Consider the following 23,582-nt stretch of genomic DNA (forward strand, 5'->3'; position numbering starts at 1 on the left):
ATTCCTTATCTAGTTACTGTGACCAGCTGAAGATCTCTGAAAGTACCCATGTATTGCAGCCTTTCCTTCCCAGTATCCTGGATGGACTGATCCACTTGGCAGCTCAGTTCAGTTCAGAGGTCCTCAATCTTGTGATGGAAACACTCTGCATTGTCTGTACAGTAGACCCAGCATTTACAGCAAATGTGGAGAACAAAATCTGCCCCTTCACCATAGCAATCTTCCTCAAGTACAGTAATGGTATGTGCCCAAAGTGTGTCTTTTAAATATTGCTCTGTCTTTGCTAATGGAGTCTGGTCAAGATTAATCTCTTGCAGGCTACCTGTAAAATTGACATTTAAAGTGTGTATTTAAAATGTACAGAATGACATTTTGGAAATACATTATTCTTAAATTTTAAGGCCAGATGGGACAATTATCATCTAGTCTGAGGCCTGGTCTACACTTACCCCCCAATTCAAACTAAGGTACGCTACTTCAGCTACGTGAATAACGTAGCTGAAGTCGAAGTACCTTAGTTCGAACTTACCTCGGTCCACACGCGGCAGGCAGGCTCCCCCGTCGACGCCGTGGTACTCCTCTCGTATAGCTGGAGTACCGCAGTCGACGGCGATCACTTCCTGGTTCGACTTATCACGTCCAGACAAGACGCGATAAGTCGAACCCAGAACTTCGATTCCCAGCCGCCGAACTAGTGGCTGGGTGTAGACATACCCTGACATCTTGTATAGCACAGGCCAGAGAATTGTGCCCATTGATTCCTGTATCTAGACCATATTTTTTGCTCTGGTTCACCCACTTTCTATAGGAAGAAATCCAATTTTGATATAAAAATTTAAGTGATGGAGAATCAATCGCATCCCTTGGCAAGTAGTTTCAAAAATGTGCACTTTATTTCTAATCTGAATTTGTCAAGTTTCAACTTACAGCCATTGGATCTTGTTCTGCCTTTGTCTGCTACATTAAAGACCCTTCTGCCATCGAAATCTTCTACCCACATAAGTGCTTATAGACCATAATCAAGTTCTCTTAACCTTCTTTTTGATAAGGGCTTTGCAATAGCTTTCTGCACTATTAGTGAAGTATAAGAACTGGTATGATATGCAGTTGTGTGTGAAAAGAGAACTTTTTTCTATCAGGAATAATGTAGGGGGCAGGCTGACAAGAGGGCATTTTGTATATAAAAGGATGATTCTTACTTGTCCTGAAGTACTAAGTTGAGGTATTAAACCATTCTGAGGAAGCAGTACTATTTGGCATTCAACTTTCCCTTTGTTTCCTTAAATGGAGTTTATCCAATAAAATCCCAGATTGGTTTACTCTTGATCAGCTGTCTGTTACAGCATGCCTTGTTGCCTGAAGCCATCCTCTTATTAGATTTCTGTTAACATTGCACTATCAGTCACTAGTGTGTAGACAAGTCTGTGTCCATTGATGAAAGTGGACAGGACAGGTTTTCTAAGGTTGCTCTCATGATCTGAATTGTTGAATGTATTAAGCCCTGTTACCCAGGTACTGGGCTGCCTAAATTCTGTTTGAGTAAGTAGAATAAATAGGTAACCTCTGCTGAGAGTGTAGCATGTGCAATAGATGTCAGAATTGACTAAAGAGGTGTGACTTATTAATAACTAGTCCTGTGAGAGGTACCTCTGCATGTATACACTTCTGGGAATTGGGTCCCCTGCTGCCTTGTGCTCAGAACTCCTTAGCAAGCTGCGTCACTTGGTGGAGGCACAAGTGCCCTCTCAATGTTGAAAGTCTGACTGGGGTTCAAGGGAAAAGAACTGAGGCAGAAGCTAGTACATTCCCTTATATGACCACAGCAGTGTCCAGAGATATATAAAGAATTCTGAGGAAGGAGGGAAAGGCAGGCAGGAAGTGTGAATATACAATTTCACTATCTTTGTATATATTTTTGTTGCCACCTTTGGGAAATTGTAACAAGCAGCGGAGTCTAGGTGGAGGGTGAACTGAGGAACTGTTAATTTAAAAAGGGGGCAACTGACAGAGTGGGAGTAATCTAGGTCTGGCTCACAACTCTGTACACTTCGTAAGTGTCCTTGTGTGGGCCAAATTGAGAGATAATTAGGACTGGGTGATTAAGCAATTAATGAGGGGATTCAGCTTATCAGTTGGGGATTGTTAAATGGGAGATAAGGAGAGGGAAGAAAGGGCAAAGAAGATCAGGATCTGAGAAGTGAGATATCTCCTTCCTCCCTGTGCCTAGGATGTATGCTGAAGCCTGGGAAAAGCCTTTTGGTGATGGGACATTAAACTGCATAAGATATTGGGAGTAAAGTACACTGGTGAACTTACATAAGAGCATGTGAATACTCTTTGCACAGAGAAATTCAGGGTGCGGGAGCCCACCCTGTGACAAGTGGGGGCTTATCCAGGATTTCCTATTCCAATGTAGGCAAAGGACCAGAAAGGGAAGCTGATGAGAAGGCACAGCGGACTCGGCAGTATGGAGGAACTTCTGCGCTGGGTAGTTGAGCAACAAAAGGAGTTACAGAAAACCTTCCAGGAGTTTCAACAGAGGGCACAAACAGTCCTTGTTATCCGAGATAAGCCTCCACTTGTCACAGGGTGGGCTCCCGCACCCTGAATTTTTTTTGCAAACAGTCCTCACACACACTTAGGTAAGTTGCCCACAGTGTATTTACAATGTCATATGGAACTTCATGTCCCATCACCATAAAGCTTTTCCCAACCTTCAACATACCCCCTTAGATAAAGGGAGGTGAGGAGGAAAGAGATCTCACTTCTTGATCCTGAGTTTCTTTGCCCTTCCTTCTCTGTCTTTCTGCCTCCCATTTAACAGTCCCCAGCTAAATCCCCCTGTTAACTGGTTAACCACCCACACCTTGTTAATTATCTCCCAATTTGGCAGGGATGCTTACAAAATGCACAGAATGGTGAGCCAGCCCTAGGGTGCCAAGTACAGCAAGTAGTGTATTAAATTCCATGTAGCCATTCTACAAATCTCCACAACAAAGACATTCTGATAACAAGCCATGGAAGTGGTATTAGCCATGATGGAGTGGGCCCTCGCTAAGGAGTAAGTCTATATAATCTTTAATCCACTCTCAGCCTGTTAGAGGAGATGGTATTCCCCTGATGCTGATCACTATAGACCAGTCAGAAACTATTCAGAAGTTTCAGAGACTGTCTAAATGGTTTGGAATCATAGAATGGAATCATAGAATATCAGGGTTGGAAGGGACCTCAGGAGGTCATCTAGTCCAACCCCCTGCTCAAAGCAGGACGAACCCCAACTAAATCATCCCAGCCAGGGCTTTGTCAAGCCTGACCTTAGAGGTTTTTAAGGAAGGAGATTCAACCACCTCCCTAGGTAACCTATTCCACTGCTTCACAACCCTCCTAGTGAAAACGTTTTTCCTAATATCCAACCTAAACCTCCCCCACTGCAACTTGAGACCATTACTCCTTGTTCTGTTATCTGCCACCACTGAAAACAGCCGAGCTCCATCCTCTTTGGAACCCCCTTTCAGGTAGTGGAAAGCAGCTACCAAATTCCCCCCCAATTCTTCTCTTCTGCAGACTAAACAATCCCAGTTCCCTCAGCCTCTCCTCACAAACCATGTGCTCCAGCCCCCTAATCATTTTTGTTGTCCTCCAAAACTGGACACAGTACTCCAGATGAGGCCTCACCAATCTTGAATAGAGGGAATGATCACATCCCTCGATGTGCTGGCAATGACCCTACTTATACAGCCCAAAATGCCATTAGCCTTCTTGGCAACAAGGGCACACTGTTGACTCATATCCAGCTTCTCGTCCACTATAACCCCTAGGTCCTTTTCTGCAGAACTGCTGTCTAGCCACTCGGTCCCTAGTCTGTAGCAGTGCATGGGATTCTTCCATCCTAAGTGCAGGACTCTGCACTTGTCCTCGTTGAACCTCATCAGATTTCTTTTGGCCCAATCCTCTAATTTGTCTAGGTCCCTCTGTATCCTATCCCTACCCTCCAGCATATCTACCACTCCTCCCAGTTTAGTGTCATCTGCAACCTTGCTGAGAGTGCAGTCCACGCCATCCTCCAGATCATTAATGAAGATATTGAACAAAACCTGCCCCAGGACTGACCCTTGGGGCACTCCGCTTGATACCAGCTGCTAACTAGACATGGAGCCATTGATCACTACCCGTTGAGCCCGACGATCTAGCCAGCTTTCTATCCATCTTGTAGTCCATTCATCCAGCCCATACTACTTTAACTTCCTGGCAAGAATACTGTGGGAGACTGTATCAAAAGCTTTGCTAAAGTCAAGGAATAACACATCCACTGCTTTCCCCTCATCCACAGAGCCAGTTATCTCGTCATAGAAGGCAATTAAGTTAGTCAGGCATGACTTGCCCTTGGTGAATCCATGCTGATTGTTCCTGATCACTTTCCTCTCCTCTAAGCACTTCAGAATTGATTCCTTGAGGACCTGCTCCATGATTTTTCCAGGGACTGAGGTGAGGCTGACTGGCCTGTAGTTCCCCAGATCCTCCTTCTTCCCTTTTTTAAAGATGGGCACTACATTAGCCTTTTTCCAGTCATCCAGGACCTCCCCTGATTGCCATGAGTTTTCAAAGATAATGGCCAATGGCTCTGCAATCACGTCCGCCAACTCCTTTAGCGCCCTCGGATGCAGCACATCCGGCCCCATGGACTTGTGCTCGTCCAGTTTTTCTAAATAGTCCCGAACCACTTATTTCTCCACAGAGGGCTGGTCACCTCCTCCCCATACTGTGCTGCCCAGTGCAGTAGTCTGGGAGCTGACCTTGTTCGTGAAGACAGAGGCAAAAAAAGCATTGAGTACATTAGCTTTTTCACATCCTCTGTCGCTAGGTTGCCTCCCTCATTCAGTAAGGTGCCCACACTTTCCTTGACTTTCTTCTTGTTGGTAACATACCTGAAAAAAACCTTCTTGTTACTCTTAACATCCCTTGCCAGCTGCAACTCCAAGTGTGATTTGGCCTTCCTGATTTCACTCCTGCATGCCTGAGCAATATTTTTATACTCCTCCCTGGTCATTTGTCCAATCTTCCACTTCTTGTAAGCTTCTTTTTTGTGTTTAAGATCAGCAAGGATTTCACTGTTAAGCCAAGTTGGTCGCCTGCCATATTTACTGTTCTTTCTACACATCGGGACGGTTTGTTCCTGCAACCTCAATAAGGATTCTTTAAAATACAGCCAGCTCTCCTGGACTCCTTTCCCCCTCATGTTATTCTCCCAGGGGATCCTGCCCATCAGTTCCCTGAGGGAGTCAGTCTGGTTTTCTGAAGTCCAGGGTCCGTATTCTGCTGCTCTCCTTTCAGGATCCTGAACACGACCATCTCATGGTCACTGCCTCCCAGGTTCCCATCCACTTTTGCTTCCTCCACTAATTCTTCCCTGTTTGTGAGCAGCAGATCAAGAAGAGCTCTGCTCCTAGTTGGTTCCTCCAGCACTTGCACCAGGTAATTGTCCCCTACACTTTCCAAAAACTTCCTGGATTGTCTGTGCACTGCTGTATTGCTCTCCCAGCAGATATTGGGGTGATTGACATCCCCCATGAGAACCACAGCCTGCAATCTAGTAACTTCTGTTAGTTGCCAGAAGAAAGCCTCGTCCACCTCATCCCCCGGTCTGGTAGTCTATAACAGACTCCCACCACGACATCACCCTTATTACTCACACTTCTAAACTTTAATCCAGAGAGACTCAGGTTTTTCTGCAGTTTCATACCGGAGCTCTGAGCAGTCATACTGCTCTCTTACATACAATACAACTCTCCCACCTTTTCTGCCTTGCCTGTCCTTCCTGAACAGTTTATATCCATCCATGACAGTACTCCAGTCATGTAAGGTATCCCACCAAGTCTCTGTTATTCCAAACACATCATAATTCCTTGACTGTGCCAGGACTTCCAGTTCTCCCTGCTTGTTTCCCAGGCTTCTTGCATTTGTGTATAGGCACTTAAGATAACTCGCTGATTGTCCTGCTTTCTCAGTATGAGGCAGGAGTCCTTCCCTCTTGCACTCTCCTGCTCGCGCTTCCTCCCGGTATTCCACTTCCCGACTTACCTCAGGGCTTTGGTCTCCTTCCCCCCGGTGAACCTAGTTTAAAGCCCTCCTCACTAAGCTAGTCACCCTGCTTGCGAAGATCCTCTTCCCTCTCTTCATTAGGTGGAGCCCATCTCTGCCTAGCAATCCTCCTTCTTGGAACACCATCCCATGGTCAAAGAATCCAAAGCCTTCTCTCCGACACCACCTGCGTAGGCATTCGTTGACTTCCACGATTTGACAGTCTCTACCTGGGCCTTTTCCTTCCACAGAGAGGATGGACGAGAACACCACTTGCGCCTCAAACTCCTTTATCCTTCTTCCCAGTGCCACATAGTCTGCAGTGATCCGCTCAAGGTCATTCTTGGCAGTATCATTGGTGCCCATGTGGAGAAGCAGGAAGGGGTAGCGATCCAAGGGCTTGATGAGTCTCGGCAGTCTCTCCATCACATCGTGAATCCTAGCTCCTGGCAAGCAGAACACTTCTCGGGACGACAGATAGATGACTCCCTGAGTAGGGAGTCCCTGACCACCACCACCCACCTTCTTCTCTTGGGAGTGGTGGTCGTGAAACCCCCATCCCTAGGACAGTGCATCTCATGCTTTCCAATCAGTGGAGTCTCCTTCTGCTCCCTTTCCTCAGATGTATCATCCGCATTAGTATCTGTGGAGAGAACATGAAAACTATTGCTCAACTATATCTGCATTGCTGGTACATGGACGCTCCTCTTTCTTCTTCTGGAGATCACATGCTGCCAAATTTCTTCACTGTCTTTCTGTCCCCGCTGTGCAGCCTGCTCTGATTCTTCAAAATGTTGTGCCCGTAGAAGCATATTCTGATGTCTGTCCAGGAAATCTTCATTTTCTCTTATGCAACACAGGGTTGATACTTGTTTCTCCAGACCTTGAACCTTCTCTTCCAATATGGAGACCAGCTTGTACTTTGTACAGACAAAGTCACTTCTGTCCTGTGGAAGAAAGACAAACATGGCACATCCTGTGCAGGTCAGAACAGCTGATCGCTCACCATCCATATTAACTTCCTTCTAAGAGCTTCCTCAGGTGTTCCAGCAACTCCTCACAGGAGCCTGCAAGTTGAAAGCCTCCATGGGCTCTCCCCAGGCAGACTCCCCATCAAACTCCCTCTGTTAGCCGTTCCTCTGGTTCGCAGCTGACTGCCTCTTTATAACAGTCAGGCCCACTCAAGGCCCACCTGTAACAAAGCACTCCCAATTCACACTTTTCAAACAATCAAGCACACGGTGAAACTGACAAACTGTCCGCACAACAGACACTCAGATACTCACCGACACAGCCCCCCTAATGCAGCACTTAGTGTCCCTCCTAGGTTTGGACCTAGGATCTTTTTAACATCTAATGCAACGTTTTGCAAACTGGGGTCCATGGGTCCCGCTTATCAGCTCCTCCCTAGGTCGTAGGGGGATGTCCCAGATGGGTCTGGTTTGGCTTGGAACCAGATTTGGGAACCATGGACAGCACTGCAGACATCTCTTTCTCAATGGGAATAGGTTTTAGGACTCAAGAAGGCCTCTTGTGATCATGCTCAGTACTGGAGCCATGAGCTGCCTGTTCCAAGGCACCCACTTGAAGGGCTCACTGCATCAGGAAGGCAGAGTCCTAGACCCAGAGCAAGGTATGTATCTCTGTGATGTGGAGGTAGAGAAACTGAGCAGCAGGATGCATTCTTTTATGTAATTTTGCCAGACATGCATTTAACTTAGCAAAGACATAACAAGATCCAGTAGATGGAAGCTGAAGCTAGACAAATTCAGACTGAAAATAAGCACAAAGTTGTTTCAGGGAGGGTGATTATTAGAACAACCTTCCTAGGGACATAGTGGATTTTCCACCTCATGGAATCTTCAAATTGAGATTGGATGACAAAGTTATGGACTCGATGAAGGAATCACTGAATTAAATTATATGGCCTGTGTTGTACAGGAGGTCAAACTAGATCTTGATCAGCCCTTCTGACCTTAAAGTCTATGAATTTACGTCTCTAGCTCTTATGGTTGCAACAAAAATGTTTAAAATATGAACTTTGTAATGCAGTAATGCCAGCCTGAGTCTCCAAACACCCTTAATCAGTATAACTGTATAAGAGAAGTTTAACTTGTCATTAGGTTTGATGGCTATATGTAAACTTCAACTACCTTATTGTAGAATATCTTAACAAAAACATCAATTTGTTCTGCTTATTTATTGTTGGTATTGGGTAGCTATCCACTGAGGTAACTGAGTGCTGGTAGAGTTGTTTGGGTTGCCTGAATGAGGAATTCAAATGCACCACCACCAAATTTTAAATTAACTCTCTCCTTTTCTGAAAGGAATCCCCTTCCAAATACTGAAGGCCTAAACTGCTTCCTGTATATCAAAAACCATAACAGTTTTCCATATATTTCTAGGTGCCAAAGCTAGGGTTCCCTACCCAGGCGTCAAAACTTCCAGCTTTCCCCTGACAATTTCTGTGGTGCAGTTAAACTTTGTCACTGCAAAATGCTGCCCCAGACTGAAGGCTGCAAGTTTGTGGATGGCATAAAATTAAGTTTAATACTAAAAATCATTTGTATCAAACGTACTTACTGCACTGGTCTGGGGGGCAATGAAGGGCAAAGGGGTGAGGGTGAAATGCTGCATTATTCCCATTCCCTGTTGTATCAGATTTGTTGTGCAGCATGGTACTTGGTTCCTTGGCTACAGACACAAATATACTGTAAGTCTATCTTCATGCACAGAATTGTTTAGTAAATGCCATATAGCCATACAGAAACTGATTGACTTTTCTTCCAATTACTTCTAGTTGCTTTCTGAGGCTGAAAGTAAACTGGATGCTCCAGTAAAGACTGTTCGTGTAACCTCCTGTCATAAAATTTGCAGCTTACCTTACTGAAATGAAAACTTTAGACCAATACTCATTAGTTTGTCTTAGTAACTGGTGCTTTCTCACTCTAGATCCTGTTGTTGCCTCTCTCGCACAAGATATCTTTAAGGAGCTAGCACAGATAGAAGCCTGCCAAGGTCCAATGCAGATGAGACTAATCCCAACTCTCGTCAGCATCATGCAGGCTCCTGCTGATAAGATTCCAGCAGGGCTTTGTGCAGTAAGTACTATGGCAAAAGATGGTTTAGCTGCAGGTTGGGTTCTTGCAGCAGCTAATAAAAGCATTGGCATTATGCCATTCCATCAACCTGTTTTGGTATGAAAAGAGCAAGAACAGATGCTCATAAACTACTATTGAGCGATGTCTTTAGTGACTGAGAACTTTCTGTGGGGAAAGAAATCTCCAGGCTTGGAAGAAATGCACATCATCGTCTTTTATCTCTCAGTTGTCTGTCAGTCTTCTTCCAGTCTTTACAAAGTGTCTTTAGCTCTTTCTTACCATTTGAAATAGTGCAACCTATGGAAGTAAGTTTTCTCACAATAGGGCATTCTCCAGTAATGCACATTACATGTCATAGACATGGTACATGCACAGATTGTTAGAACTCAAGCTGGATGTATCCTCTCATGTGAGTTTGCACCTTTCTGTACACAATGAAACACCACACATGTAACTGTATATATGTAAAATATATAGGATCACGCTTTATATTGAGATTCCATTTATAAAGCATTAATACATGATTAAAATATTTATAATATCCATCAGAGAGGAGTATATATTATACCTAGTTATAAGCACATCAGTAGAAGGTGGGTTTTATGTCATTATAACTGGCTGTTATGAGTAAGGTTGCATGTCTGTCATGGAGGTCACGGAAGTCACTGATTCTGTGACTTTCCATGACTTCAGCAGCAGCCGGTGCGGCTGGCTCCGGAGCTGCCCAAGCAGATCAGGCAGCCCCTGGGGCATTTTGGGTGTGGGTGTGGGTTCAAGGCTGAGGTGGGGGATTGAGGTGCAGGATGGCACTTACCTCGTGGGAGGCTCCCCAGAAGCAGACGGCATGTGCCTGCAGCTCCTAGGCAGGGGACTAGGGGGCTCTGCGTGCTGCTCCTGCCCACAGGTGCCACCCCCACAGCTCCCATTGGCTGTGGTTCCCAGCCAATGGGAGCTGTGGAGCCGGAGCACGTGGTGGGTACAGCGCACAGAGCTCCCCTGGCCTTCCCTCCCCCTAAGAGCTGCAGGGACACGTGGAGCTGGGTAGGGAGCCTGCCAGCCCCACCAACCCTCCCCCACAGTACAAGTGGGGGTCCTGGGCCATGCGCTGCTGCCCAACCCTTCTCCCTCCCTCCCCATCTCTCCCCCCCACCCCCACCCCCACCCCGGCACCAGCGGGGATCCCGGGCTGCACTCCCGGACTGCCCCCGCAGAGCACCCGTGCCACACCCATCCCCCCGGCCAAAGTTTTAGTTAGGGATATAGTACAAGTCATGGGGTATGTCAACACTACGAAATTAGGTCGATTTTATAGAAGTCAATTTTTAGAAATCGATTTTATATAGTCGATTGCGTATGTCCCCACTAAGCACATTAAGTCGACGGAGTGCGTCCTCACTACCGTGGCTAGCATTGACTTACAGAGCGGTGCACTGTAGGTAGCTATCCCACAGTTCCCGCTGCCCATTGGAATTCTGGGTTAAGTTCCCAATGCCTGATGGGGCAAAAACATTGTCGCAGGTGGTTTTGGGTACATGTCATCAGTCGCCCCTCCCTCCGTGAAAGCAACGGCAGACAATTGTTTCGCACCTTTTTTCCTGGGTTACCTGTGCAGACACCATACCCCGGCAAGCATGGAGCCTGCTCAACTCACCATCAGCACTGCTTTTGTGAGCATTGTAAACACCTCGCGCATTATCCTGGAGTATATGCAGAACCAGGCTAAGAGACGCCAGCACGAGGAGGATTTTGATGAGGACATGGACACAGACATTCCTGAAAGGATGGGCTGTGGCAATTGGGACATCATGGCAGCAGTGGGGCTGGTTGATACAGTGGAATGCCAATTCTGGGCCAGGCAAACAAGAACAGACTGGTGGGACTGCATAGTGTTGTAGGTATGGAATGATTCACAGTGGCTGCGAAACTTTTGCATGCGTAAGGCCACTTTTCCGGAACTCTGTGAGTTGCTTTCCCCAACCCTGAAGTGCAGGAATACTAAGATGAGAGCTGCCCTGACAATTGAGAAGCGAGTGGCGATAGCCCTGTGGAAGCTTGCAACGCCTGACTGCTACTGGTCAGTCAGGAATCAATTTGGAGTGGGCAAGTCTACTGTGGGGGCTGCTGTGATGCAAGTAGCCAATGCAGTCATTGATGTTCTGTTATCAAGGGTAGTGACTTTGGGAAATGTGCAGGTCATACTGGATGGCTTTGCTGCAGTGAGGTTCCCTAACTGTGGTGGGGCGATAGACAGAACGCATATCCCCATCTTGGCACCGGACCACCTTGCCAACCAGTATGTGAACCGCAAGGGGTACTTCTCAATGGTACTGCAAGCACTGGTGGATCACAAGGGACGTTTCACCGACATCAATGTGGAATGGCCAGGAAAGGTGCATGACACTTGCATCTTTAGGAACTCTGGGCTGTTCGAGCAGCTGCAAGAAGGGACTTACTTCCCAGACCAGAAAATTACCATTGGGGATGTTGAAATGCCAATAGTTATCCTTGGGGACCCAGCCAACCCCTTGCTCATGAAGCCTTCACAGGCAGCCTGGACAGTAGTAAAGAGCAGTTCAACTATAGACTGAGCAAGTGCAGAATGGTGGTAGAATGTGCCTTTGGATGTTTAAAAGCTCGCTTGCGCTGTTTGCTGAGTAGGTCCGACCTCAGCGCAACCAACATTCCCATTGTTATTGCTGCTTGCTGTGTGCTCCATAATATCTGTGAGAGTAAGGGGGAGACATTTATGGCGGGGTGGGAGGTTGAGGCAAATCGCCTGGCGTCCGATTTTGAGCAGCCAGACACCAGGGCGATTAGAAGAGCACAGCAAGGCACGCTGTGCATCAGAGAGGCTTCGAAAACCAGTTTCATGACAGGCCAGGCTTCGGTGTGACAGTTGTGTGTGTTTCTCCTTGATGCAAACCCGCCCCCTTTGTTGATTTTAATTCCCTGTAAGCCAACCACCCTCCCCACTTTGAAATAAAGTAACTATTGTTTTGAAACCATGCATTCTTTCTTTATTAATTAAAAAAAAAAAAAGATAACTGACAAGGTAGCCCGGGTGGGGTGGGGGAGAAGGGAAGGACAAGGCGACATTGTTTGTTGTAACCATTCTGAAAATCAAACTGTTTGAATGACAGCCTTCTGTTGCTTGGGCCATCCTGGAGTGGAGTGGCTGGGTGCCCAGAGCCTCCACCCCTGCATTCTTGGGCATCTGGGTGAGGTGGATATGGAACTTGGGGAGGAGGGGAGGCGGTTATACAGTGGATGCAGTGGTGGTCTGTGCTCTTGTTGGCTTTCCTGCAGCTCCAACAGACGCTTCATCATGTCTGTTTGCTCCCCCATTAGCCTCAGCATCGCGTCCTGCCTCCGCTCTTCGCGCTCACTTAATTCTTTGCTGTCCTCTGCCACTGAATGCCTCCATGCATTAAGCTGTGCCCTATCAGTGCAGGAGGACTGCGTGAGCTTGGAAAACATGTCATTGCGAGTGCGGTTTTTTTCACCTTCTAATCTGCGATAACCTCAGGAATTGAGATGGTAGGGCGAGCGTAGAAACATTTGCACCTGGGGAGTGATAAAAAGGGAGAGTAACATTTAAGATGATATATTTCTGAAAACAAAAGGAAGACTCTTTCACAGTGAATCAAGCAATTCACAGCAGACAGCACATGTGCTTTAGGTACAAGGTCACATTTTGCCTTTTATATTGAGCGCCTGCCAGTATGGTAACACATCACACATGGCTGGGCAACAGAATTCGGTTTCCAGGCAGCCATAGTAAGCTTTTTGGTACGCAGGGTTGGCTGCTTATGCCTTCATAACGTGGGAATGTTTTCAAACTGCAGCGCCCTCCTTTCCCAGAGCAAGCAATGGGTTGGGTTTCACATTTAAAAGGAGGGGCTGCGGTTTTCGGGTGGATGTGCAGCACCCCCCACCCCACCGTGTGGCTATTCTCTGGGATGATCACTTTTAGCCAAGTGCAAACAGCCCATCATGAACAAGGTCCTTTTACTGTTCCCTTACAAAAATTCCCCTATTTCAACCAGGTGACTATGAAATCATATCGCTCTACTGAGGCTAACACAGACAAATATAGACCGAATGTTGCTTGAATGCGACCAAAACCCAGGACCCTTCGCTGCCATGCTTTGTGCTGCAATGATTCCAGAATACTTGCTACTGGCTTGGAGTGGTAAAGTGTCCTACCGTGGAGGACGAAATAAGGCAGCCCTCCCCAGAAACCTTCTGCAAAGGCTTTCAGAGTACCTCCAGGAGAGCTTCATGGAGATGTCCCTGGAGGATTCCCGCTCTATCCCCAGACATGTGAACAGACCTTTCCAGTAGCTGTACTGGCCGCGAATGCATCCCAGTTCTTCAGGGCAAATCAAACATTAAACACTATTGCTTTTAAACCCTGTACTGTAGTTACAAATGTGTACTCACCAGAGGTGCCATCTCTGGCTTCAGGGTCGGGGATTCCCACCTTGGGAGGGTATTAGCTCCAGGGTGATGAAAAGGTCCTGGCTGCCGGGGAGAACGGATTCACCACTTTCCTGCTGCACATTCTCCTCCTCCTCTTCCTCTTCTGCAAAATCCTCCCCCCTTGCAGGTGTCTAGGGACAGTGGTGGGTTAGTGGTAGGGTCTTCCCCTAGAATGCCATGCAACTGATCATAGAAGCGGCACCTATGGGGCTCTGACCCGGAGCGACCGTTTGCCTCCTTTGTCTTTTGGTAGGCTTGCCTGAGCTCCTTAACTTTAACACGGCACTGTTGTGTGTCCCTGTTGTAGCCTCTGTCCAACATGTCCTGTGAGATTTTGGCAAATATATTTGCATTTCTTCTTTTTGATCGGAGTTCGGCCTGCACAGATGCTTCTCCCCATACAGCAATCAGATTCAGTGTCTACCTTTCGGTCCATGCTGGAGCTCGTTTGCGATTCTGGGGGGACTGCATGGTCACCAGTGCCGCTGAGGTCGCCACGCTGACCAAACAGGAAATGAAATTCAAAAGTTCCTGGGGCTTTTCCTGTGTACCTGGCTAGTGCATCGGAGTTCAAAGTGCTGTCCAGAGCGGTCACAATGGAGCACTCTGGGATAGCTCCCAGAGGCCAATACCGTCGATTTGCGTCCACACTACCCCAAATTCGACCCAGCAACGTCGATTTTAGCTCTACTCCCCTCGTCAGGGAGGAGTACAGAAGTCTATTTTAAGAGCCCTTTAGGTCGACGGAACGGGGTTGGTTGTGTGGACACAGTCATTGTTAAATTGACCTAATGCAGCTAAATTCGACCTAACCCTGTAGTGTAGACCAGGCCATGGACAGGTCACAGGCCGTCAGTTTTCATTTACTGCCTGTGACCTGTCCATGACTTTTACTAAAAATACCCATAACTAAAACATAGCCTTAGTTATGATCAGTCTATTGACCTGTCTTATTCTGACAATTGATTAACCCTAACATGCACCCCTTTTAAAATCAAATGGAATGATATAAAGTGTGATCATAGAGATAAATGTACATATGCACTGTCACACTTGCCACTATTGAACTAAAATTTGAATTAACTGGTAAGGGGAGTCAGTTGTTCTGCACTAACTGCCAGTGCAGGGGCATTTGTGGGTAGTGTCACATGTGATTTGAATAGATACAAATGGAATGGCTACATGCATATTTTTCATATTGCTCAGCCCAGCCTTTTGAGAACCTGCTTGCATGTTGAGAAGCACTTTTTAAAATAAGTGATTTTTGTTGAATCCCCTTTTGAGCTTTCTGCCGGTTGAGGAAGGCTATCTTGCTGAAGACCCCTACTCTTACATTTTAAGGGTGCATAGTTGATAAGAGGAAGAGATATTCAGTCCTCCTGCAGTATTTATAAACGTCCTTTCTGGTTTGCCCTTGATTCCTTTAGGTGAATCAGATTAACTGAAATGTTTCACCACACAAGCCTTTTTAAAATAACTTCAGGTGCATCTGTATACCAGCAGAACAGCATGTTGTCAAGGGTGACTGTGAAAGTACCTTTGCTATTGGCTACCTGCTATCTTCAAACCTCCCTGGTGGTAGTTTTTCTGAGACATGTTAGAGGTAAAAGCTAAAAAATCTGCTTTGTTTTCTTACAAAGTGTAATCCATCCCATGAAGCCTTGTGAAATGGGAGTGATCAGAGCCACTTGGACACACACAACTGATGCTAAAAAGCTTCCTTATTTGGAAAAGGGGGGTTAAAAACTACCTGCTGCTGAACATTGGCCTTTACCTGCTACCGAAATAATGTGTTTCCTGTACAGGGAAAGAGCTGCTGCTGAATGCTCCATCTGTTGTCATTCAGCTGCCTGCTCCATATCTATCAAGTGCTGGTGACTGGCAGCAGGGGTTTGACATGGGTTGGGGTAGAAATGAGGCTCTGTTCTTAGGAAATCATCCTTATAAGACTCCTGTTCAATCTGCAGTGTGTGTGATGGGTGACATCTCCTGCACTCACTAGTAACCAAAGCATTTCTGCAACTTTTAAAAAGGAGCCCGCTTTGAAGAAAACAAAATCAATCCCCCCCCCCCCCCCCCCCCGTCCCTGTGTGAGCGAGGCAGCACAGGAGAATCTGCATTGTCACTGTTGTGTGCCCTCCCCCATTACCAGGTTGGCCTTCACATCTTACCCTGCCCTTTCAGGCTTTGTGAAAATGCTGAGTTACAGTGCTGGGACTGCTGTTTAAAAGAGCTTCTATTTGTGTGCTTTCCCCTTTCAGACTTCTATTGATATATTAACCACTGTTGTGAGGAATACGAAACCTCCTCTTTCCCAGCTCTTGATCTGCCAAGCATTCCCTGCGGTGGCTCAGTGCAGCCTGCACACGGATGACAATGCTACCATGCAGGTAACGTCTATAGGGAAGGGGAAGGGACTACAGGGTCATGTCAGTCAAAAGCATTGGATGACACAAGTCAGTCACTTGTCGTGCTTTATCTAGTCTTTAAGGGATCATTTTGCCTTTTGGGGGCTCAGCAGCCACACTAGTGGTTTGCCAGAAGCCTGAGTGCCATTCCTATCTTTTATAAATAATTGTTGCCATCCTCATTTTGGTGTCTGTGTTGAGTTTTGCTGATCCTTCTTTTAACTGGCAGGTCAGGACCAGTCTTGGTCTTTTCTCTTTAGGACTCTGGAGCATGCCAGGAACATGTCCCTTTTTTCCCTTGTAATTAACCTGCCTGGCAGAGGCTTTCTGTCAAAGCAGCCTCAGCATGGGGAGCCCAGGCCTTGCTTCAAAGTAGACAAGTCTCCCCTGTTAATTCGAGTGGGGTAAAACAGGAGGCAAGGGGAAAAATCAGATTTGATCCCAATTCTCCTCTTCCCCCAGTTGGCAGCATTTATCAAAGGAAAGTGGCTAAAGAAGCAGGGGGAGTGAAAATGCTCAGGGCAGGCGTCACTGCTTGCTATTGGTCCCTGATTTCCTCAGAACACCTAACTTTCTCTGAGTAGTGGTTGCTTTCCTGCTGCTCCCCCCGTCCTGGCCAGTTCCTGCCTCACCATATTTTCTTCCTTTTCCCCTCCACCAAACTCCCAGAGCCTTTGCAGGTGAGTAGGAAAGGGACACCAGCACCTTTTGTCCTCTATCTACCAGTAGCCACTGCTGCTGCCTGATGAGGTCATCAGAGCAGCTCTAAGCAAGGAATTGGGACTTGCAAGGTTATAGGAAGCAAGGCCTTCTGACCCTTTCAACTCCTGAAACATGTTTGTGAATAGACCAAGGTGGGTCAGTTACTCACCCTGACCTTCAAACAGAGAAAAGCAACTTCGTGGCTCCAACTTCCGTTTCTCACGTGGGTGTGGCCCATGAAAACAGGTCCCACTGAGCAGTGCTCCAGCGAGAATAAGGTGAATACGGTGTGCTGGATTGCTGCACTGCAGTCTTTTTTGAAATAGAGAGCTTTACTGTAGAAATCTGGGTCATGTTTGTCCCTCATGCTGCTCTCTAGCTACCCTGGACTGTAGCTGTTCAGAATCTCTTGGAATGTATCTGCATACTAGATTAATGAAACAGAATTGCAGATACTCGCACTCCAGGTCTTCTGAGCACTGGGTCTCTCACAACTTCCACCATTTTACCCATCACACACATCTTGTCTACTTTCAGAGTAGCAGCCGTGTTAGTCTGTATCCGCAAAAAGAACAGGGAGTACTTGTGGCACCTCTAAGTTAGTCTCTAAGGTGCCACAAGTACTCCTGTTCTTTTTATCTTGTCTACTAATTCTTTCTTCCTGTTTAAAGTGCTTTGTGCTGTGGTGAAATGGGTATTCTCTTTGGTTACTTGGGGGGTGCCCACAACATATACAGTTGATTTTGAGAGTCTGACGGTTCTAACACAGTAATTCTCTCTCTTGTATTTAGAATGGTGGTGAGTGTCTGCGTGCGTACGTCTCAGTAGCACTAGAACAGATTGCACAATGGCATGATGAGCAAGGCCACAATGGGCTGTGGTATGTCATGCAGGTGGTGAGTCAACTCCTGGATCCACGGACCTCAGAGTTCACAGCTGCTTTTGTGGGCAGACTAGTCTCCACACTGATTTCGAAAGCAGGAAGTGAGCTGGGAGAGAACCTGGACCAGATTCTGAGAGCAATCCTTAGCAAAATGCAACAAGCAGAGACACTCAGTGTAATGCAGGTGAGCAGGCTGGGAGGCCCACTGGAAGCAATGGTTCTAAGTGTCAGGAAGAGAAACACTGCCTGTCACTGGAAGTACAAGTTTACATTACATGCCTGTGTATCCACTACCTATGCAATTGCAGATTCTAGGTATGCTACAAAAATGGTTATCCTGTGGACATAGTTCCTGCCTTGAGGGATCAGAGGAATATGAATTTAAAGCCTTTCATCACGCATGTTGTTAGCCATCTCCTGACTTTGGCACTTCCTACTGAAATTTCAGTTGAGGTGTACTTGAGAGCTAGGAATATCACTTAGTCTCTTCTAGAAGTTGAGTGGTGTTTTCTTAGAGAACAGTAAATAGGCAAATATCAAGCAGAAGTAGAGAGATGATGTTACCACTATATAACACAGTAGTGAAGCCATTACTGGAATACTATGTCTTGTTTTATTTGTTATACAGAACAATGCTGGTAAACTGGGGCTTATTCAAATATATTTTAATGCAGCCAAATGCAAGGTCACCTAAGAAAAAAGAATGTAGGTCCCAGCTGCATTCTAATAAACAGAAACAGAGGCTATTTTAAAAACGTAGATTCCTGCTTTTCTTATTAAAGTTTAAGAATATTGTTCATTTTTAACTGCTTGGTCTTTGAGTCAGAACCTTGGAAAGCTACACCGTGTAACCAAAAACTGAAAGTTTTAGGAAGGTGAGCAGTGCGGTTACTAAGCCAGGTGGTTCATCTCCACTGGAGAAGTGCTATTGGGTTGGGTTTCATGAGAAGGGGGAATGGGGATAGTCTTGTGGTGAAGGCACTGGGCTAGGACTTGGACTCTGTGTATGTCTGTGGGCAAGTGACTTAATGTCTGTGCCTCAACTGGAAAGGGGGTAAGAGCCTTTCTCCCACTCTCTCTCTCTTGTCTGTTTAGGTTGGAAGCTCTTCAGGGCAGGGACTGTCTCTGTCTATATGTACAGCATCCAGCACAATGGTGCCCTGATCTTTATTGCATCTTCTAGGGGCTACCATGATCTAAATCATTATTTTTTCTGGTGGAGAGCCCAGTGCCACCTCTGCTGGTTTAGTCATTTTTGTCCTTGCTTTTGGAGGGGTTGTGGGTTTCAGATGCAGGTGAGAAGTTTAACTTGTTCTGTCTCATTCTGTGGGCTAAATAAGGTGGCAATCACTCACTCCTTGTCTAATTCACTTGCTTTCTTGGCTAGTGGACAGGCTTGCAGGGATCTGTACGCCTTTTAGTGTTAGCAAACGCATGAAGCCTCCAGGGGTTTGGTAAAGAGAAAACACTTAATTGTTGGGTTATTACATATGTACAGCTAGTTTTCCTTTTTTTTTTTTTTTTTTTTTTTTTTTTTTGTAGTCCTTGATCATGGTATTTGCTCACCTGGTTCACTCCCAGCTGGAGCCCTTGTTAGAGTTCCTGAGTAGTCTCCCTGGGCCAACTGGCAAGCCTGCTTTGGAATTTGTAATGGCTGAATGGATGAGTCGGCAGCATTTGTTCTATGGACAATATGAAGGCAAAGTCAGGTAAGATAGTCCATAAGCCAAATGCTTGCACTACCTCTGCAGCATTCTAGCTGCTTGCCCCGTTATATTTTGTAGCTAGGTGCACGGGGTGGTGGGGTAAATTGTAAGCCACCTGGAACAAAAACCAACTCTGCTCCAATACTGGACTGAAATCTCTTCCTCCTTTGCTGTCAGACTGTACTAAATGGCAGCTCTGTATATGGAGAGGGAGGAAAAGGATTGCAGAACTGGAAACTGTCTGGGTTTTTTTTTCCTTTTACTGCCTAATCTTTTTTGTGTGAGAGCAGATGCTCAGTTGACTATAGAATGTACTTGAAAGAATGCATAAGGAAGGAGTTGGGAGAGATTTAAAATGCGAGAACTGGTGAGCACAGCTCATAGAATATTATCATTTATATTTACTGTTTCAAAGCACTGTAAAAGGTAATTGTTCAGGGTTTCTCAAAAGATGTTGGGTATCTTCACAATGGTGTAATAGAATCCAGATAATCAGTAGGGACAAGAGGAAAATCAACTGAAATATGATACCCTGTCCAGTCTCTACACCTGTTTTCCCAGTGGAAGCTGGGTTTTAGGGCTTTGATACAGCATCCAAGAATTTGAAGTGTGTTCTCAGCTTAGATTTAAGTTGTGCTACAGCTGATCTCTTTGCATTATACAGGAGGGTTAAATCTAACAGTCACCAGACTATTAAACTTATTCTTCTTCAAGTGCTTGCTCATGTCGATTCCGTTGAATAAGGAAAAGTTATTTATTTACTTGTTCCTATAATATAAGAACTAGGGGGCACCAAATGAAATTAATGGGCAGCAGGTTTAAAACAAATAAAAAGAAGTTCTTCTTCACACAGCGCACAGTCAACCTGTGGAACTCCTTGCCTGAGGAGGTTGTGAAGGCTAGGACTATAACAGGTTTTAAAAGAGAACTAGATAAATTCATGGAGGTTAAGTCCATGAATGGCTATTAGCCAAGATGGGTAAGGAATGGTGTCCCTAACCTCTGTTTGTCAGAGGGAGGAGATGGATGGCAGGAGAGAGATCACTTGATCATTGCCTGTTAAGTTCACTCCCTCTGGGACACCTGGCATTGGTCACTGTCGGTAGACAGAATACTGGGCTGGATGGACCTTTGGTCTGACCCAGTATGGCCGTTCTTATGTTTATGTTCTCATTCTAGGTGTGTGTGTGTGCCCACATGCAGTTGTCAGAGACTTTTGCCTTAGCGGTATCTGTAGGGTCGGCTGTGGTGCCCCCTTGAGTGCTGCGCTCGTGTGTCGGTATATTAGACACCACCAACTGTATGCCCTCTCAGTTCCTTCGTACTGCGTGATGGTTGGAGCATTTTGTCTTGCAGATCACAAGAGCATTAACAGTTCTTTGCAGCCTTTGTTATCTTCTTTGTACATAGTTTGTAGGTATTTAGTTAGCCATTAAGTTAAGTGTTAGGTTAGTTGGTAGTTAGAGTCCTGGCTGGGACTTTGTCCCGGAACGGGGCATGCCCTGCTCTCCTGGCTTCAAACCATGTTCGACATGCAGCAGGCCGTGCCTATCAGTGACCCCCATGACAGCTGCTTGAAGTGTTTGGGGGACTCGCATAGAAAGAATAAGTGTCAAATCTGTAAAATCTTTCAACCTAGAACCTAAAAGGAGTGTGATATCTGTCTGGGGAACCTCCTCATGGAGGCTGTGCTTCGTCCTGCATCAGAGCCCTCCCACTCGGACTCCATGCCGAGCACTTCAGCTTTGGTGCTGAGTGCTCCCCCCGGCACCGTTCCCCCTTGCTGGTGCCTAAGAAGCAGCAAAAGAAGAGCATCCCCTCCCCCTCCGGCACTGGAAGGAAAAGGGGCCTTGGGCAAAGGACCAGTGTCAGGCCATGTGCCCACCCGTGGGCTTCATGGGGGTACCGTGGAGATCAGACACCCGCCAGCCCAACCAGGGATCTGACTGTGCAGAGTTGCAGGGGATCCCGGTCACAGTTCGCCACGTCCCAGGTCGCCTTCACCCAGATAGTCTCCCAGACATCGTCCCCGCCAGGGCGGGGCTGCTCTTTGTCATGGCACTGATCCCCTTGACCCCGGTACCATTCATTGGGCAGACGTCGTTCCTCACTCTCGCCTTGCCTGTCACCGACCAAAGTCAGTTGGCAAACTCAGGCCTCAGCTGCTCCGCCCTGGTTGCCGGAAGGGCAGTGGTCCGAGTTGGACCAGGAGTTCATCCCCTCTCCAAGACTGCCGTGACACCCGTAGCGACCACGTGGCAGCAGGGACAGTGGCCCGCTCAATGGCCAGGTTGGAACCCGTGGGGCATGCCAGTAATGACAGTCCCGTGTTCCCACCAGCCCTTCCTGGCCACCTCGGACAAATCGACCCCGGCACCACCAGCACCGAAGTCAGAGCACAGGGTTGACACACCACGGGGGCGGAGCATCAAACCCCAGTGCCTAATGAGCCGTCCCTGGAGAGCAAGGGGGAATCTGCTCCTCCACAGGTGGTGCAGTTGTCGTCGTCCCCAGATAAAGCAGTGGCAGGTCCTTCCCAAAGGGGCAGTCTCCACAATGACTTCAAGAAGCACCAGGCCCTCCTTAAAGGAGTGGCTGTTAATTTGAACCTACAGATTGAGGCGGTCGCAGAGGAGTCTGACAAACTCTTGAATGTGATATCCTCTGCCACCCCGGCCTGGGTAGCGCTGCCTGTCCACCGAAGAGTCCTTAAAATTACCAAATCATTGTGGCAACCTCCCTTTTCCATTCCGCTGACTTCTTAGAAGACGGCACTGCGATGGTGTGGGGAGCCCTCCAACTGGCCTGGGACGCTACTGACTCAGCGGCCAGGGTGGTCGCCTCTGTGGTGGCCATGAGGCGCAGCTCCTGGCAGTCCTCCGGCTTGTCCCAACAGATGCAGGCCAGTATTCAGGACCTTCAGTTTGAGGGAGCGGGGCTCTTCTTGGAGTTCACGGACTCAAGGCTCCACAGTCTGAAAGACTCCCAGGCCACCCTTCACTCCTTGGGCCTTCACAATCCTCAGCAGGCCAGGAAGCCGTTCCGTCCACCACCGCAGTCTAAGTCCTGGGGAACTTCTTGATCGGGTTCCTGCAGGAGAAAGAACAGAGACAAGGGGTCTATGCGATGACACCCATCGTCTTCCCGCCCGTCTGCTCAGCCTGACCCTTCCAGGAACCAAGGGGGCCAGAAGCAGTCATTTTGAGGGTACACTCGTGGACAACGCCCCAGTCACTTCACTGGATCCACCCTCCCTCTTTTTCCTCGACCACCTCTGTCCCTTCCAATCAGCCTGGTCTTGGCTAACCGTGGACCATTGGGTGCTCGACACAATTTCTTCGGGCTACACGCTGCAATTTGTGGCCAACCCTCCCTCCCACCCCCTTTCCCCATCCCTCTTCAGAGACCCTTCTCATGAGCAACTGCTTGTCCAGGAGGTCAAAAACCTCCTTCGCCTGGGAGCAGTGGAAGAGGCCCTTTGGGATATGATGGGGAAAAGGGTTCTACTCCTGCTACTTCCTGATCCCGAAAGCAAAAGGGGGCCTCAGATCCATCTTGGACCTGTGTCGTCACAAGAAATTTCTCAAGAAGTTGAAGTTTTGCATGGTCTCCCTGGCCTCCATGATCCCCTCTCTGGATCCAGGAGACTGGTACGCTGCCCTCAACTTGAAGGACACCTATTTCCTTATTTCCATTTTCCCAGGGCACAGGCGCTTCCTTCGTTTTATGCTGGGCCAGTGCCATTTCCAATTCACAGCACTACCCTTTGGTGTCTTGTCAGCCCCGAGAGTGTTCACAAAGTGCATAGCACCAGTGGTCGCTTACCTCCAGCGTCAGGGCGTTCAAATTTACCCGTACCTCGACAACTGGTTAATGAAGGGTAGGAATAAAAAAGGCTAAAATAGAGAGAGAGCAAGTTAAAAATTACTCGGACAAATTAGATGTCTTCAAGTCACCAGGGCCTGATGAAATGCATTCTAGAATACTCAAGGAGTTGACTGAGGAGATCTCTGAGCCATTAGCGATTATCTTTGAGAAGTCATGGAAGACGGGAGAGATTCCAGAAGACTGGAAAAGGGCAAATATAGTGCCCATCTATAAAAAGGGAAATAAGGACAACCCAGGAAATTACAGACCAGTCAGCTTAACTTCTGTACCCGGAAAGATAATGGAGAAAATAACACTGGTCTACAATTTTTGAGAAGTCGTCTGCTTCAGAGAT

General features: G+C 47.1%; 1 protein-coding gene across 4 annotated transcripts in view; it reads left to right on the top strand.

Moving 5' to 3' along the window:
* The window catches only part of IPO9 (importin 9), a 195,336-nt gene that overhangs the window by 132,853 nt on the left and 38,901 nt on the right, over window positions 1-23,582 (top strand). For all 4 annotated transcript variants that reach the window (XM_024192875.2, XM_024192880.2, XM_024192896.1 and 1 more), the window contains 5 exons: window positions 14-240; window positions 9,031-9,179; window positions 15,923-16,051; window positions 17,563-17,838; window positions 19,197-19,363. In XM_024192875.2, the coding sequence (XP_024048643.1) occupies window positions 14-240; window positions 9,031-9,179; window positions 15,923-16,051; window positions 17,563-17,838; window positions 19,197-19,363 (948 nt within the window). The remainder of the gene's footprint in view (window positions 1-13; window positions 241-9,030; window positions 9,180-15,922; window positions 16,052-17,562; window positions 17,839-19,196; window positions 19,364-23,582) is intronic.

This window comes from Terrapene carolina, unplaced genomic scaffold (genome assembly GCF_002925995.2).
Source record: "Terrapene carolina triunguis isolate 2854851 unplaced genomic scaffold, T_m_triunguis-2.0 Scaffold195, whole genome shotgun sequence".
In the NCBI taxonomy this organism is placed as follows: domain Eukaryota; kingdom Metazoa; phylum Chordata; order Testudines; family Emydidae; genus Terrapene; species Terrapene triunguis.